General features: G+C 40.4%; 1 protein-coding gene across 4 annotated transcripts in view; it reads right to left on the bottom strand.

Moving 5' to 3' along the window:
- The window catches only part of mcf2la (mcf.2 cell line derived transforming sequence-like a), a 57,586-nt gene extending 40,350 nt beyond the window's left edge, over positions 1 to 17,236 (bottom strand). For 3 of the 4 annotated variants that reach the window (XM_082523308.1, XM_082523311.1, XM_082523313.1), the window contains exon 1: positions 6,030 to 6,183. In XM_082523308.1, the coding sequence (XP_082379434.1) occupies positions 6,030 to 6,168 (139 nt within the window). In that variant the 5' untranslated portion in view covers positions 6,169 to 6,183. Of the gene's footprint in view, positions 1 to 6,029; positions 6,184 to 13,669; positions 13,796 to 17,112 lie in introns of those variants that run through there. The other variant, XM_082523310.1, reaches the window with a different exon arrangement.
- Between the last annotated feature and the right edge of the window lie 1,549 nt (positions 17,237 to 18,785).

Raw genomic sequence — 18,785 nt, 5'->3', positions numbered from 1 at the left:
GATTAAATGGCAGAAAAGTTGTTCTTTTTGTAATTGGCCTGAAATTAAAATATACAGAAGGACAACTTTTGTGAATTAAGAGTACTGTTTTCTAATGACAGGAGAAAGTTTTCTTTCATTTTACTAACTTATGTGTTCATGCTGTTGCCATCACATAGAAAGACTGAGACCTTCTGCTGAAACTGTAATTATATTTCTCACATTAGGGTATGTCAGGTATTTTAAATATGTAGTTAACCTTCTGAATGAGTTCAACATTCCTGCTTTAGACTATTATAAAGTCTTCTGTGCATGTAAAAGGTGGCAAAGTTACAAAGGCTAAAGTCCACACTAGGGCTGTGCCACATCTGATTGTTGGTGATTATACCAGTAAAAAATTTTCATGTTACATAAAAAGTGTCATAATGTCATATGAATGGAATGGGGACGCCATGTGTTCACTTTCCTAGCGCACGCAACCACTACACCAGGCCAGACGTATAATTATACAAGTTTTTTAGGCCGAATATTAAAATATTTTAGCAGGTAGAAATCATAGAGAGAGTGGTGAAAGTTCCACAAAATAGACATAAATGATGGTTGTTGTAAGGTTGACAATAATATTAAATTAAACATGAATCTCAGTCTCGTCTGAGATGAGATTATCAATAAATGAAAGGCTGGAGCCTTTTTTAAAACATGTTCGTGTAATAATGGCCGAAGGTCCTTCAAGAGCTGGCATACATGAAGGAAGCTGTGTCAGGATGGAGCCCTGTGGGCGTACGTGTACATTTACATCATGTCAGATTTAGAAGATAGAGCACGTTGGCTGTTGCACAGGAAAAGGCAGAGGATTTTTAATAGCTCACTTCCTGTCTCTACCACTTTATCATGCATGCAGTTTCACCCACTCGTCATCAGTTTACACCTCCACCCCTTAACATTTACAATTTACACGAAGTCCGCAGCAAAGTTATCACCATCATTGTGAGCTGCCTTCAGATTTCCTAAATGTATATTGATTACTTTTCATTTCAGTTTTTTTCACTGATATGTGAATGGTGGCTCCTGTAACAGCTGTTACTGTGGGAATACATCTTCCAGCACGACAGTGATCATAAACTCAGTGCCAATGCAGTAAAAGCAAACTTGGATAGAAAAACACACAGTGAAACACTATCAGTCATGGATTGGCCTCCCCAGAGTCCAGACCTCAACATTATTGAAGCCGTGTGAGATCATATTGACACAGAACAGAACAAAAGGCAGGAACATCCACAGAAGAGCTTTGAATGTCCTTCAAGAAGCCTGCAGAACTATTTCTTAAGACTACTTAAAGAAATTACAGGAAAGCTGTGAGTACTGCACATATGTATCACATCTGTTCTGTTATGGAAGGTGTGTTTCTATGCACAGCTCTATCAATCTATTAATCAATATCGATATAAATAAAATATTATTATATTAGACGTCTAATCAGGTCATTTTATTTAAAATGCTGGTCTTTGTGTATTTGATCCTGGTAATGTAATTTATTAACTTGCCAAAACCGCTGATAACCTCAATCGACTAAACACTCCCAACTTCTGAAATCAGCACATGATGAACTTCATCACATGCTTCTCTTTTTGAAAATGTCATATCATCAAAAAGAAGCAGCAGCCAAATCAAATTTAAATCAGGTTATTTCCAGGACTTCCTCTTTGAAATTACGGCTTAGAAAGAAAAGCAGCCTGCAAAATATGGCGGCCATAAAGCAGAAAATGGGTCGAATGTGAATTGTGGAAATGTGCATCTGTGCACATGGGATGCAGAGCAGACATCGGTGTGTGCATACCATTGCAGAGGAAGACTAGTTGTACCTGTATGTGTGTGCATTAGGGAAGCAGTGCAGACTACAGCTAGAATAACTTACAGCTTGATTATTTTGTTGAGACTTTCCTCCCCAGCATCCGTGCCTACAAAGAGAACAGTATTGAATCCTTCCGCTTCGAGATCAAACACTATAGGCCGGCTACAGCATAAACAGGAAGACGGCAATTGTGAAATGACTCATAGGCCCAAAAAAGCAGCGGAGGCAGAGTAAGGAAATAAAAAGGTGCGAACATCTCTATAGTTTGATAAATACTGGGCTGTTTATTTAAGAAGCGATCTCCGAATTATAAACGTCCGCAGTGTAAAAGCACAGAAAACAAAACTAACAAATTCAGTTTGAAAAACAAAGACATTCACATGTCCACTGGACTCCTCTCCCTTCCTTCACTTTCCACATTGCTGTTTTCTGTCACCTCTTCTCCATATGGTGGACAGTATTTACTCAACATCAACCGAAACTTGACAGAAAGCAGGCCGTGTGGCTCGGTTAAAGGCTGAAGGCCAAAAGGATCAATTTTATCTGTAGATGGTGATAGATGTCGCACTTATCCCTGCACAAAGCAAAATTTATCACCATGCTACGAGTGCATTTCTCTACAGGAAACAAATGCACGCATATCAAGCCCTTAGTTTGACCTGTGAGTTCTGTGATGATCAGTATTCATCAGCGAGAATCAAAAGATTTAAGGAACTTTGTTAAAAACAGCTGCGCATATCACTGATAAAGGCTGACGTGATCTAAATATTTAAGGCAAAACTAATTCATTACAGCCTCATTTAGGCTGTATCAGACACTAAATCTTTCTAGAAAAGTCAAACTGAAGTTGTTAGAGGATGCCATTTTTTTGAATATCACAATGAAAATACACTTTTCCCTCCATTTTCAAGCTCTAATATTTTCAAAGCTATTCATCTAATTTATGCTGTTACCTGGCCCTGAGTACACCCCATAATTGGGAATCTGTGTTACAGTTCAGCCCCTATCTCTGAAGCTATTCTTTCTAAGGCCTTTCAATGGCAGTGCAGGCCATACCATCACGTTTTCAAGCAAATTTCAATATCACTCGAGCAGTTCTAGATAAAGCAATGTGAAACTAGCTCCACAGAAAACGTTACGCAGATTTAAAATTCCCCTAAAAGTCATCACAACATTTTTTTTTGTTTATGAACAAAGTAATAACATCAGCAAGCTAAAGCTACTTTTTTCCGTTAAGTGTAGCATAACCGCCTACGTGGGCCAGTCACTGCAACACCTGGATTTCCACTCTTTCGATCAAGAGGGGCTCATCTTATCTCATTACACTGTTTATATATATTAGATCGTTTATGCCGTATTGCTGCCAGGTTCATTAAATCAATTAACTGTTCATATGACTGTATTTTATGGCATCCAACTGATATATCAGTCAGCCTATCACAGAGGACATAAACATGGTATCATCCCACTGTTTTAGAGCTCCAGATGCATTGTTTATCATCATCTCTGAGATGTCTGCAGATCAGCATTACAACCAGTGATTGAGTGAAGCAAGCCAACTACGTTCTCTACGTAACAAGTTTAAAATATTTTACTCAGACATCAATAAAACATTACAGCTGATCAAACAGACCGCATTTAAACTGCTGCTATCTTTTATTGCTTTGAAGACTTCAATAACTGAAGACTCACATCGTTCCCATTATACCTCAGTATTGCCGCATAACAGGAAGTTTTTACCTTTTCCAACTGGACTGTTTGGTTCAATGCACTGACAGGGGCTACATTTCTCTCATATTAAATTATTTTCATATGGCTTCCTGTTAAATGAAGAATCTAATTAAAAATCCTTCTCCTTACATACATGGTCTTGAATTGTCAGGCTCCATCTTATCTTGAAGAGCTCATAGTACCACATCACCCCATTAGTGCTCTTCGCTCTCGCACTGCTGGTTTACCTGTTGTTCCCAGAGTATTTAAAAGTAAAATGGGAGGCAAAGCCTTCAGCTTTCAGGCCCCTCTTCTGTGGAACCAGCTCCCACTTTCAAGAGACAGACACCCTCTCTACTTTTAAGATTAGGCTTAAAACTTGACAAAGCTTATGGTTAGGGCTGGTCAGGTGAACCTGAACCCTCCCTTAGTTACTCTGCAATAGGCCTCGGCTGTTAGGGGATTCCCATGATGCACAGAGTGTTTCTTCTTTACTCACTTCTTTTCATTATCAATCTCTGGCTCACTTTTACAGTGTCTTTTGTCCTGTCTCTCTCCCCTTGCCCCCAACCGGTCGCAGCACACGGCCTCCCCTCTTCTGCTGGAAGTTTCTTCCTGTTAAAAGGGAGTTTTTCCTTCCCACTGTCGCCAAGTGCTTGCTCATAAGAGGTCGTCTGATTGTTGAGGTCTGTCTCTATTATTATGGGTTCTTTATGTTACAATATAAAGTGAAGTGACTAATGCTGTGATTTAATACTATATAAATTAAACTGGATTAAACTGAACTGAACTGAATGGTTAAATGAGATTTTATTTGTGGTTTTTCAAACTACAAAATCAGCTTCTGGCCAATCATATTTAAAGACTGTAATTTTTTTAAGTTTGGATTATTTGTAGTCCAGAAATATGCCACCTGGAGTCTCTTTAAAAACTTAGGAAAAATGTAAGAAATGTTATTACAAATGAGAACTTGAAGGAGTATGAATCGAAACAAAAACAGCACCCGATGATGACAGATGATCTCAGTTGTTTATCAGTTATTGGGGGGGGGAATGGGAAATGGGCTGCACAATCATGAGACTACCCATGAAAGAGGAAGGCTTGGTACTTAAGGGGAAGACTGATCTCTGTCATGAGGATTCAAGAAATTACAAGAAATGATTCAAGAAATTTCCACATAAAGTAATAAAGAAAACAGCTGATTATCATTTGTGGCAAATGCGTTTCAAGCACTTACTACCTTTGAATATCTGCTGTGATTTTGTATCTTAGAGAACTTTAGCAATCCTGACATTGGACGAATGGCCACAAGACTCCATCTTGACAGGGGATAGAAATATGACTTGATAAAGCTACAATAAGGTGGAGAACAGGATCAAGAAGGAAAAAAACAAAACACAGCACTAGCTTTGTGATAAAGTATTTCGAGAATAGCTTGTACTAAAAATATACATATCAAAATGGCCCAAAATAGACTTGAAATATCACTGAAAGGCAAAGATCTAAAACACACACAGACACACACAAAAAAATATCAAAAGCTGCACGCTTCCCACATGCATACATGCTGGATGGAGACACACACACAGACACACCTCTCCTTTCTCTGTCAACCTCGTAGACTTTCGAGTACTGATGCCAACTTACTGAACCACCTTGTGTAAATAAGGATCTAGCAGATACCGTAATGCTTTCTGCCACATGTACTTCCTCTAACAAGGAGTCTCAAGAGCCATTTGACAGTGTTGCCATGTTTTCTTGTGCATCTTCATTCCCCTTCTTCACACAGTTTCCATAAAAACAATCTTCAGATTATAAGTATGACGAATGACTAAAGATGAACTGGTCAGCTATGGGTGAATTATAAGCTTGACCATCAAGACTGCAGAGAAAATCTTCTATCATTATTATTATTATAAAATAAATTGTGAAGAGGGGGAAGCCAAGATTTAGCCAAGTCAACCTATAATGAACCCACTAACTTTGTGAGCGCAAGGTTAGTTTCATTTTGTCATGTGTTCCGATTTTCTCCAGAGCAGCCTGAGAGCACTGCAGAAACTAAACATCGTGCTCTTGTGAATATTTTAAGAAATCCTTGAAACCTTTACAAAAGCCATTCTAAACCCTGATGGCTGGTTAGGCTATTTAATGCTAACGTAAGGCATTAAAAATGGCAGGAACTTGTTCCATAAGAGACGATTTAGCATTTAAGAGAAAATGCATCATTTGCAAAAAAAAAAAAAAGGGGGCACATTTCTGTTGCTTCTTATTTTACATTTCTTGCAATTTACCTGCACTGCAAAAGCAATGGCCTATACCTGTGTGCTGCAGTAAGTGAATTTCTGATGTCCAAAATAGACTTCAAAATCCAACTGTAGCTCAAAGTTGTCATCTGTGACATTACAACTCCAGGTTCCTGTCTTAGATGAGCTCAGTGACATGAAGCAGAACACCTTAAATCTTACAGAAACACCTCTGCGAAACTCACTGTGCAGCCGTTGACAGCAGCGGCTGTATCTGTAGTAGCTCTCCATCTCCTCCAGCGAAATACAGACAAACCTCTCGCCTGCGCATTCTTTCATCCTGACTCTCTGTCCATTCTCCTCTTCCTCGCTTAACGTCTTCATCTCCACAGGTACGGAGCAGAATATCACTTCCCTAATCCTCTGCTGTATTTCTAGACCCTCCCTATTTCTTTCATATGCACACCGGTCAACATTTCTTGAGTGATTACACTGGTCTTGTTTCCTCGGCCCCTCCCTTCTACTGAGAAAGTCTCTGTACAAACAGTCGTGGTAAAAAGAAAGCGCACCCTCTTTAATTTCTATGGTTTAATTATGTGGAAATAATGAATATAATCAGATCCATAAAAGGGCTTAAAATTAGGTAAATACAACCTCAGATGAAAAACAGCATGACATATTGCACTGTGTTGAAATGCAGAAGCACTGGTCAGAGGGCCCGGTGGCGCCAGTGTCCGGCAGCCTCGCCTCTGTCAGTGCGCCCCAGGGTGGCTGTGGCTACAATGTAGCTGCCATCACCAGTGTGAGAATGTGTGTGTGAATGGGTGGATGACTGGATATGTAAAGCGCTTTGGGGTCCTTAGGGACTAGTAAAGCGCTATATAAATACAGGCCATTTCACTGTGTGAAACTTAAATACACATTTACTGCTTTCATAGGAATAGAGGGCAAGTATTAGCCAAGTGCTGCTAGACAAATACACTTGATTCACTGATTAAAAGCAAGCTTTGGACTTCTGCTGGTCTGAAGCTTTCAGGTGTTTGTTAACACAACACTAAGGAGGAAAGACATCAGCAATAATCTTAAAGAAGCAACTGTTGCTGCCCATCAGTCTGGATAGAGTTAAAACGCCATTTCCAAACAATGTGAAGTCTGCAGTTAGAAAGATTAATCACAATTGGAAAAAAGTGGGTGAGTCTTCCCAGGAGTGGATGTCCTGGCAAATTCACCCCAAAGGCCAGACCGTGCAATGCTCAGAAAAACTGCAAAAAAACAAACAAACCCAAGAGCTACAGACTTCACAGGCCTCAGTCAATATCTTAAATGTTAAAGGTCGTGGCGGTAAAAATCAAAATATAAGACTGAAGTATGGCTTGTTTGGAAGAATTTCCAGGAGAAAATCTCTTCTTTCTAAAATGTGGCAGCACGTTTTAGGTTTGCAAAGTTACATCTGAACAAACCACAAGATTTCTGGAACAATGTCCTTTGGACTGATGAGATGAAAGTAGAAATGTTTCACCGTAATGCACAGCGTCATGTTGGTGAAAACCAAATGACATTTTAGCTCAAAGACATCATACCGGCTGTCGAGCACGGTGGTGGGTTATGATATGGGCTTGTTTTGCAGTCACTGAGTCGAGAAGCACTCCTCTACATACCAAAATATTTTAGGGGCCATCTATCCAACACCTAAAGTTTGGCTCTAACTGGATGATGCAACAGGACAGTGATCCCGAACAAATTTACAACAGGACGGCTGAAAAACAAAAGAATCAAGGTTGAAACATTCATGATTGAATATCTGAGTACAGAGAATAAAAAACTATTCTGACAATTTTCTCTCATCGTTCAGTGTTAGAAAAAGTCAACATGACAAATCTACAGATTCACACTCTTTGGGATAAAACTGAGACTAAAAACTAAGAGAAAAAACACAACCTCATGAATGCTAAACAAAATTTAAATAGAAGTCACCGTCACAGTCCAGCCAGAGCTTGATTGGTCAGTAGAGCTGGGCGATATGAGATTTTTTCATATCACGATATGTTTTTTTCATTTCAGGCGATAACGATATCTATCACGATATAAGCCAAATAACTATATTTGTAAGATTTAAATGTGCCGTTGCTCGCAAGTAAAATGTGAAATAATCAGCAGCTTGTTTTTATTTAAATATTTATTTCCCATAATAAGTTCAACAGGGTAGATGTACTTAAGGAACATGAGACTTTTTCAGATAAATAAAGGCAAATATTGCAAACTACACAAAAGGCAGCCGCTAAAGCGTTTAAGTTTCAAAATAGAACAAACGAAACAGACTAAATTGTCAATTCCACTTAGAAACAAAGTATTAATTCTAAAAATAAATCTTAGTTTGTTTTACAGAAGAACAGACAAAACTGACTAACTTTTGTCAATATCAAATAAACTGAGAACTAAAAAGGAAATTCTCAATCTCTCCTTGTTGTATAGCTGAGCTTTTCAAACAGTTTTAACAGTTACTTTAGTCTGACAAAAGCCGAATGACGAATTAGCGCTTCCAGTCAGAGACTGAGGCTACGTCCACACGTACACGGGTATTTTTGAAAACGGAGATTTTCCGTTTTCGTTTTAAAAAAATAATCCCGTCCACACATAAAGGCAGAAATGAAGGAAAACGCTGCTATGAACATGCCAAAGCAGCAGGTGGAGCTAGATTCCTAACCGTGCAGAAATATTGGCCAATCAGAAGTCTAGAAGCCTCGGTGGGAAAAAGTAAACAAAGCTGGGGCATAGAAGCAGAACCGAGTCTATGTGTGGAGGGACAGTAACTGTGTGTATATGTAAGCATTTAAACACTGCAGAGAGTAGAATTAACAGTAACAGTATTGTAGAAATTCATTTCACCGAAACAATAACGTGGCGCACAGTGTGACGCATGCACCAGTTTATTGTATTTCCAGACTTGCTTTCAGCACAATTTACAGTGCACGCTACTCTATTTTTTGTCAGACTTGAAATAGCCGAAATACCTTCACACTACGGAACTTCTATGGCTCTTCCGTTCGACAATCTCTCCGGCATTGGAACCATCATCTGTTTTCTCTTCGGTCACGCTCGGTTGATTTTTCTAGTCGGTACACTCATTTCCTCCATTACCCGCTGGCTGCTTCCCAAACAAACACACGTGCGGCTTGGCACTTGTGCTGTACATAACAAGTCAGGCGACGTGAAGCTGCGGCTGTGATTGGTTCGGCTCTGCGCTACTTAATTTGGATCGGCCGACCTTTTTTTTTTTTTTTTTTTTTTAAGAGGACAAGAGCGGCGAGGTCTATCGCGATAGCTTAATTTCTCTATCGAGTAAAAGTTATATCGCGATAGATATCGTTATCGTTCTATCGCCCAGCTCTATTGGTCAGCCTGGTTCCTTCAGCACAGAAGCGACTTGATTCACTCGAGTGCATCATGTGTGTTAAAAACTGCATTATCACAACTTCACAAACACTCATTTTCATGTCGTCAGCATTGTTCAGCTTGGATTTTACCACATGGATTATTATCAAAGAATATGCTACTTTGGCCTGCACTATAAACTCTGAGGCAGAGACTAACTCCCAGTATCCCTACAGCAGAAATGGATCCACAGCATTTCCAAGTCGCACATCTTCATAACACATGAAGAGTGAAGGGGTTAAAAGATAAACCTCTAAATTAATCTGCATGACAACAAAACTAATTCTCTGAGAAACATTACTGTTTCTAGTCTGGTTTTTCCTTAACTGTGACCCTGAAATGACCTCTTAACCAAGTTGTGACCCAAGAAAATGTTCCAAACTTTAAAGAAGCTAATTTTTCCCACTCAGGCAGCACTCACCTGTCTGTGTGGACTTATGATTCCTTTTTCTTTCCACTGTTTGGCGGCCACAGCAAAGACTAGTAGCCATGATGAATGTAGCAGCTCTACTCTGTTCCCTTGACTTTGGCTTCTCCTTTTAAACTACACACATTTCTACCATCGGTGTGTTACGACCTAAGGTCGATTAGCGACTCACAGCCTTATCAGCTAATCAGTTACCAAGGTCAAAACACCAAAGAGCGTTGCGTTCAAGAGCACACATTAAAGTGGCAGCTGGTCTGCCAGGGTTAAAAGAAAACTAAGTGACTAGCGCTTTGGTTTACTGTTTTACTGACAGACAGATGAGGGTGTATCTGACTGAGATAGTGATGGGGTTGTTTTTTTTTTAAAAAAAAGAAAAGTTTTTTGGTATAATGCATTGAGAAAATATACAACAAATGCTGAATGCAAACCCAGCAGAGATAAAGTCACAGTGTCATGGTCACAAGAAAAAAAGAGGAGATTTTAGCAATTTATCAAGAATTATATCTGCAGAACAAATTTACAATTTCAACTACATATGTTAAATGAGGACTTTCCAGTCAGATATTCATATATTTTCTGTAGCATTGATTACATTTTACTTAAACAGCACCAAATCATAGCTACAGTTACCTCAATAAGCTTTAGACTATAAAGACCCTACAAAAATAGAAAGAAACCCCAACAATCAGTCGATCCCTTGTAAGCAAGTAGAAAGGAAAAACTCCCTTTTAACAAGAAGAAACCTGGTGTCAAGTCATTTAACTTTTAGCCTCTAACTACAGCAAAACCAAAAAAAATTTTTCTGGGATAAATTGATATTTAAATTAAACCAGGTTCCCAATAACCATGACTTATTGTAAACAGCACAGAAAAAGTTATGGACCGAGCTACACCATGCATCATTTGTAAAGCGTGTCATGTTTGTTTCCCTTTGTAGCTCATTTGGTCAAATTTCGAGTCCCTCAGACAACTGTGGACTTACTGTAACCTCAGCAGGAAACTAAACAGGCAGGTTCTTTTATTATGCTTGAATAAGGAGGGAAAAACAGAAGAGGGAATCTCCCCGTTAGCGGTAGGAAATCCTGTCCTATCATCCTGTCGCACTGATTTAAGTAGCAGAGACTGAACCACTGAACATCATACATACACAGCACGTCCAGTTAGCGTGAGAGTGAGAAAACTCCAATTAATAAAAGGAGAATCAAATACACACTTTAAATCAGCACACACACTCTAACACTAACCTCTCCTCCAGGTCGGCTGATGGCTCAGACTGTGGTGTGTTTGTCGGGTCAACACGCTGATGGATACAGACAGACTGTGGAGCAGTTTATTGAACACCTCTTGGCTCTCCTGAACCATCTCAAATAGAGACATCTTTCCTTCAGAGAGCAGTTCGTACCATCTCTGTGAGCTTCCTTTCTTTTTCTTTTTTTTCGTGAGGCGTCTTTTAAGCTGCCTTCCTCTTCCTCTCCTCGATTAGACTGCAGAGTGTGTGATTATTTATCTCACTCCATGTCTGGGCTGCGTTTATCGCAGGAAAAGAGGGGTGGAGGGTGAGCTAAGACATAAATCCCTCTCCAGCTAATTGCAACTGGCTCGGCAATACGTCCACGGGTGTCATATATCACAGGCTGAGACTGACTCTGGGTTGGCCGTTTGGAGATAAAAGTAAACTCAAACTATTTATTTACTGCACATTTACGTGCAAGTAGCAGCACGTGGTTTATGAGCATACCACAGTGTTTTTCAACACTTCTATCCAACACAAGGACTTAACTCTCACATAGTTTCATTTTCTTAACCAAATTCCTCAACTGCTTTTTTAAAAGTTATTATTCATTTATAGATCATGAGGAGTCAAAAAGCTCTAATAAGCATGCAGCTCAGACAATGGGAGCTTCTGACTGTGGCACTGTGGTACCGGTGATAGGGAAGGAAACTAAAATTACACTGGTGCCATCTGCAAAGATCTCCACCACCTTTAGAGTATCGCATTACCTTTATTTCACTTAAATCATCATCACACAATCGCACAAGCATTTCCCAATTTAAAAAGTACAAAGCACGCAAGCAAAAGGTGGTCATGCACTTTTCATTATGTGGCATTCTGCACAATTAGATTTATTAATGAATCAAGTAGCAATTCAAAAGATCAAAAACCTATTCCCTCCAACTGAAACCGTCTGCAGACGTAATCACACTGACAACAAACTGAATTATCCCGCCTTATTCCTGGTAAAGCCCATTGTCCGACTTAAGTGCTCCTGGAAACTTTGGGACAATTACTTGGTGTAATATTTAGCAATGTTACAATCTTTCATGTCCTTATTGTGTAACTGTTACGTTTCCAAATAAGAGGAGCGCACCATTTAAGCTAAAGCAAAAGCAGAGTTAAATGCGCAAAGAAAGGCTGCAGGCTCAACACATTAGACAACATTATGTCCAGCACGAGGTACAGGGCTTGTATTAAAGACCATTACCAAGTCGATAGCTGAAGTCATTTGAAGATGACAATTTAAATTGAAAAAAATTATTTAAATAAATGTAAAAGAAAAATTGAAATTAAAATAAATATAAAATTTAAAAAGCTAGTGAAGTAATTATTTTAAATTTGCATATTCAACTCATATTACAATTGTGTAAACTAAAATAAATTGGTGTATCTAGCTCAGGTAGTTTAGTCCAACTGGGTAAACTCAGAGGACGTAACCCTGTAAAGCCTGAACTGTGAAATATTTGCCAAAAATATATGATTTATTTATTTTTCTTGTGAAACCAGAGTGTTTATTGAATAGTCTGATCACAAATAAAATCTAACTGCATATATGAGTTTGAATTTGTATCATTTGTGCTACATCCAGCATTTCTGTGCAATTTGTGCTCACAGTTGATCTTAATAAATTAAAACATAACATAAACATGTAGGTCAGTTAGGACTAAAAAAAGCGATGAATAAATCTCATCATACTGCTGATGTAGAGGTCTAAACAAACTATGTATCAAAGATGATACATTTGGCATTACAGGGTTAATAACCAGTAGCAAAGCTAGACGATCTTTATAAGAGGAGCAATGCTGAGACCATTAACTACACTATGGTGGCACGGAAACTGATGTCTCCTAGTATAGTATTTTTTGTTGTTCTTTTTGCTTTGTTTTTGTCATTCACACCTCATTTGTCTATAGATGAACTGAGGCACTGCACCAACACCCAGTGTACGTGATAAATGAATATCACTTTGCACTGTGAATCGTGAGCACAAGTATTCAAAAACAGAGCTCCTTTCACCAAAACAAAATCTTGCATTAGGCATACTAAATAAAGTCTTCTTCGCAGTTATCTTGTCTTAAAATATCATATGAGCAAATTATGTCAATAGATTCTAGTATTTCTGCTCATCTGCTGCAAATCCTGCCAAACTGTCTGCTCTGTGATTGGGTGTAAACTCATTAAATATAGTATATCTGGGCAGAATTGCAGTTCTCCTACTTTTTCTAGAAGCTCATAAATCATTTATTTTTTTAATAAACCACGAGATTTGCTTCACACATAAGCTGCGATTTGTATTAATAAATAATTAGCAATTTGACTGCTCCAGTGAAATGCTCAACTGTGTGAACATGTGAACTCGGTATCTGTAATTTGCGAATGACAATGATTTGTGAGACAGGACACTGGCATCAATTGCAGATGCTGGCAAATTGCTTTTGTGAAACTGGCCCCAGCTGACTAACTCCAACACCTGCTGTTTAGAATTCATAAATGCTGCGACTAACCTCTCAAGCAACTGGCTTCAAGCACTACGTGCATATTTGTGAACAATATAAATAAGCACAGATTGACTTCTGTACAAAATATCATATGTAAAGGACTGAAAAAGCTAACTTGGATACCTGGAGAAGACTATAAAGATGTGTTAATGTACGTTTTGCTTTCAACAGAACCACAGATGAGATGACGTGAGATGTGATAAGCAGTAATGTGGTGCGATGGAGCGTCCAATAACGCAAGGCTCTCCTTACCGCTGATCGTCGACAGCACCTCCACGGCTTGCTCTACGTCTTCTGGAACAGACGTCCCCTGCCCCATCCTTATCCTGGACACCCAAACCTCAGCAGACTGTCCTCCTCACATGTACGTGACTGCTCCTAAAAAAGGGCACAGATGCTGAATGTTACCAAAAAGAAAAGAACAAGTAGATCTGCAGCTTGAATAAAAATTATTTTTAAAAAGGAAAACAGCAACAATAATAAACCGTGAGCATACTTCGGCAGCAGTTTAAGTGAAACAACGAAGGAGAAATGGTGAGAACAGAAACCGGCTGATGCACTATCCATTTAATTTGGTCAGCAGAGAGGGAGGGGGAGGAAGGAAGAGACACCCAGGCCACAAGGCAGTTTTGAAATTGCGTAACACAATTTTAAACCATCCATCCCTCTGTGTAGCAAACACACACTTCTGCCTTCAGTGGTGTTAATGACATTACCACTGCTAATTTTATCTAGTCATTAAGCTGTGCTGTACAGTGAGCAGTTTATTTTTGCATTTTGTGTTCAACTTAGGTCGCCCGGTTTATTTATGACAGACTCGATTTCGGGGGCTTTTCGGCACGGCATGCTGTTGTTATTGTCTAAAACTGATCACATGATTGTGTGGGAAGCCCAGCCTAACAACTGTCTTCCTTAAACCAACACATCCAGTGATCCATGTCAGGATCTGCTGACCGATTCAAGTTAAAAGCACAAGTCAGCACTTTATAAGCAAATATTGCTTCAGCTGAAGTGGTTAGTTTCAGTTATGATATCAAGTGAGATCAAACAGTATCAATGTCAGAATTTCAGGCTGTTTTCTGGCAGGTGAGATCTATATTACAGCAACACAGACTCCTCTCCTCTCTTCACCACACACACGCACAGCTCTGATGACTTCTAGTAGAACAATCAAAGCAAATTTGGTCAATTCCCTCTCCAATTACCAGTCCCCCCTGACAGAGGCTCCTTTCATTGCTTTGACAATAGAACAGCATGCTCTTAGTCATATGGACTGAGATCTTGTGACGTGGTAATAAGCCAAGCTAAATAAAGACAAGGCGAGTTCCACATGCAATACAATGTGACACTTTTAACAACCAGGTTCACAGACATGACCTGGGGTGGGGTGTGAGGGGTGGGGATGTCCAGAGCTTGTGGAAATAAAGGCATCGGCAGTTTTAAGCTCATGTGTTTTGCCAAGAAAACACACTTTCAATTTCACTTTCCCGCCATGGTTAATATTGGTCTTCAGACCAAAAGGAGGGAAGCCAGGCAGACTGGACTTTGCCAGGGTTTAACAAACTGTACACCTGAATGCAAAGAAAAAAAAAGGTAGGAGATAATAGCGAAATAAATCAGATCAGAACACACATGAATGGAGTCCCAAAATTAATTCTTTTTAGGGTTCTCCAAATACTGGCAGGGGAAGTGGTGGTAGGGGGAGATAGGCCTCCAAACCTTGGAGGGCCTGAGATGTCCCCAGAGAGGTGGCGCCTGACACCCAACCTGACATATAGACACAGACATACAGGCACACACAGATACAAACATCCATTCCCACCCTCATGCTCTCATATGCACTTACTCCACACTCAACCAACGTGGAGACAGACATAAAGAGACGTTGTACACACGATCACACTCCCCAAGCGTACTCTACAAACCGGGTCTAGGTGCCCCCGCCCCTGGAGGGGGGAACTGCACCCAGACCCAGGTGGTGTTTCCCTTTTCCCTGCGGTGGGGGGAGGCAGACCGCCCCGACTCCGCAGCAGCAGGAAGGCTCCACATTCCAGACCGCAGTCGGACGGCCAACTCCTCCTCCTAGTCCTAGCCCCCCTGCTCCAGCAGGTCGCAGAGAACGGGGGTGAGAGAAGACTCCAAACCTCCCTCCACCCGCTCATTGTAATGTTGATGCATGTGTGTTCTAAGGTGCATTTAAAACCCAGGAGGGCTTGGAGCTACCTGCCAGAGAGCAGCAGGTAAGCGCATGGTCCCTCCTGCTAGCCCTCAATGTCTACGTGTATTTAAAATTGAGAGGTGGGCAACGATGCCAGGGGTGGGGTGTACACCCTGATGGTACTTTGGACTCCGTGTATCGTGCCCACCCCCAAGATCCTATATGTATGTGTAATGAGAGTGTGAGTAATGTGAATGTCTAAGTTGTGGGATAAAATTGAGGCAGAGGCAGCCAGAAGGGGACAGAGGGGGGGGTAGCCTCCTCTGCACCCTGGTGACATACCCCTACTCCAAGGCCCTGCATGTGTGGGTGGTTGTGGTGGAGCGGGAAGAGGGAGGCAGCTGGAGATGGGGAGGGAAGGAAGGGAGGGGCAAGTGACCCCTCCCTGGGGCCAGCTCCCCCGCTGACCCCAGTAGGCACCCCCATACTCCGCGACCCGCCAGGGAAAGGGGGCCCAGGCCCATCCAGACCGGGCCCAGTGCAGCAGCACCGCCCGGCCCCACAGAGCCCGGGACAGTCCACCTAACCCCACCACAGAGAAAACTGCACCCACCCCACCATCCACTCATCTTCCAGACTACATAAGACAATAAACACCCAGGCTGAGATCTTCCTCCACCTCTCCTGTATCTCCCCCTCCTGCAGAGGGAGCTCCTGAGGAGAGGAAAGCTCCTGCAAGATGTGACAATCTCCCCCACCAGTTGAAGAGCCCCCCAGGTGGCTCGACGCACCGGCGGCACCCTGCTCCAGGGCTGGGCCCCCATGCATGCATGACACTTCTTTTGTAATTTATCATACCGTAGCCTTTTTTTGACAGCCATTCTTCCACTGACAACATTTGGCTTCAGGGAACAGTAGATGGATGTGTTGAAGGACCATATGCATCTGTCAGGTCCTGTGTCAGTTCTTTGCTGTATATCTTCCTATTTCTGAAGGACATGACTTTCAGATACCTTTCTGCTTCTTTTGTGTTCCACTTCTCCCGTTTCCTCAAAACACTGGTCCACGCCTTAAGTTAGGTGGGTTTTTTTTATGCTTGAATGATTCATGGCTTAACAAACAAACTACAAGAAAAAAAAAAACATTCCTCTGACAATGGTCAGGTACAAGGACTGGATTGAAAATGAGTGAAAAAGTAACCAATGTCCAAAGAAAAACTTAGAAAGACCATCAGAAAGTCTTGAACAAGAGCACTTTTTAAAAAGTAATTCTGGCTCATTGGAAACAAAACTGAAGCAATTGAGAAGTGGTTCAAGACTTTTGCACAGCACTTTGCAATTACTTATATTTTTCGTTTTACCTACTTACATTTTATTCATGTTTTACTCACACAAGTGCATAAATGAGTCACTCAGTGTGAGCCGAATTGTCAGTCTAAGGTGGTGACTAAGAGGATCCAAGAAATCAAATCTGAGGACCGCGCACTTTTTCGAAGAAGGGATGCCAAACTTTCGCAGAATAACTGAATTTGTCCTACCGACAGATGAGCTGCCTCCGAGCGTCCGGAAAGGAAACTCGCCGATATACAGCAATACTGACACTTGTAGAATAAAATACGCTGTAAGCTGACGATATCGGCCATGCCTGTGATGAAAGTTACGTCCTACCTGCAAGTTTGCAAACCAGCAGCTCCGCCCACTCCAAGCCAATTAACAGGACCCAGCCAAGTCTCAGTGCTACCTCCTCTTCCTCTCATTTTTCCTTCTTCATCTTGCAGCAGATTAAACTCTACACACCCCTGTCCCCTGGACTATGTTTGTTGACATTATTCCAGTAATAAATTCCAAGGTGACTGCGCGAACTGAGATTTTTATTGTGTTGTCCAAAGTATTACTCACTTTTAGCAGATGTGTCTATTTTTTAGGCCTCGAAGGATGCACCTCCTGGTGTGGGACTACATGCATATGAAATATTTCCATTCATTTACTCTACCAGCTGATTTTGCAGGATTTGCTCAAGTGTCCTACCCCGTATATCACCAACAACAGGGACACAATGGCATCTAGTGGCGGAATAATTCAGTGCAGAAGACCCACGTCACATTAAAAAAAATTATATTTTAAATAAGTGTTCAGAATATACAAAAATACAAAGAACACTACAAATGTTGTATATTTTTGACACACTGTATTTTTTCTGTTCTGTGGAGAAAATATGAAAGATCGGGATAAAAATTAAAACACACATGTGCCTAAAACTTCTCACTACTCAAAAAATACAAAATAATTATACACAATTTTTAACATACTGTTCATTCCATAGATTATAATGTCTACATTGAATATTGTATCGTCCAAAGCAACAGACACTGCACAAGAGAGGTAAAGAAGAGAGTGGAAGCAATGGGTGGAGATGAGTGTCAGGGTTGATTTGTGACAGAAGGATAGCAGCAAGAGTGAAAGGGAAGGTTTTAGAAGATGGTGAGACCTGCTATGATGTATGCTGTGTGGTTTGGAAGCAGTGAGACTGACAGAAAGACGGAAGGCTGAGCTGAAGTTAAGATTTCCACTGGGACTGATCAGGATGTGGAAGACTAGATATAAGTTGGTGGATTGTGGAAAGTAAAAATCACAATGATTTAGTGGTCATTAAAATGTGTTCAGAATTTGCAAATTGATGGTGATTCATCTCATAAACCTGGACACATTGCTCTCTATAAAAACTGTCTTTATAATTAAAAACTAATGGTTTCGGCAATACTGGCCCTCTATTTACTTGGTATCAGATTGTTAACATAATTTGCAGTAGCACTACTATGTAGCTACTTAGCAGCTATTCTATTAAAAATTATTAATTATATTTGGTTATTGATCCCAGTTTAGCTGTGACTTACAGCATTTGTCGTCAATGTGTGATTGTTTAAAATCAAAAACTTCATTTTCCTACGCAACATAAGAACAATTCGGAGCCCAAACTTTTCAGTGATAATTAATCATCAAGATGCATTTTATACTTTTTTGGTCATCTTTTTACAAAGATAGGTGTCAGGACAGATAGATGGAAACAGTTTTAAGTGATAAAGGTTATCAGCTGGGCTTGACATCACAATTGTTTGGAAGTCTTAGATATCCGTCCATATCCACTTGTATGGACTAAAAATCAGTTCATAGCTGTTTTAGTCAAGATAAAAAGGACACGTCCTTGATGTTT

Source organism: Aulonocara stuartgranti (assembly GCF_965226115.1).
Source record: "Aulonocara stuartgranti genome assembly, chromosome: 23".
NCBI classification, from domain to species: domain Eukaryota; kingdom Metazoa; phylum Chordata; class Actinopteri; order Cichliformes; family Cichlidae; genus Aulonocara; species Aulonocara stuartgranti.
The sequence above is the reverse complement of the archived record's forward strand: the minus strand, read 5'-3'. Positions and strand labels throughout refer to the sequence as shown.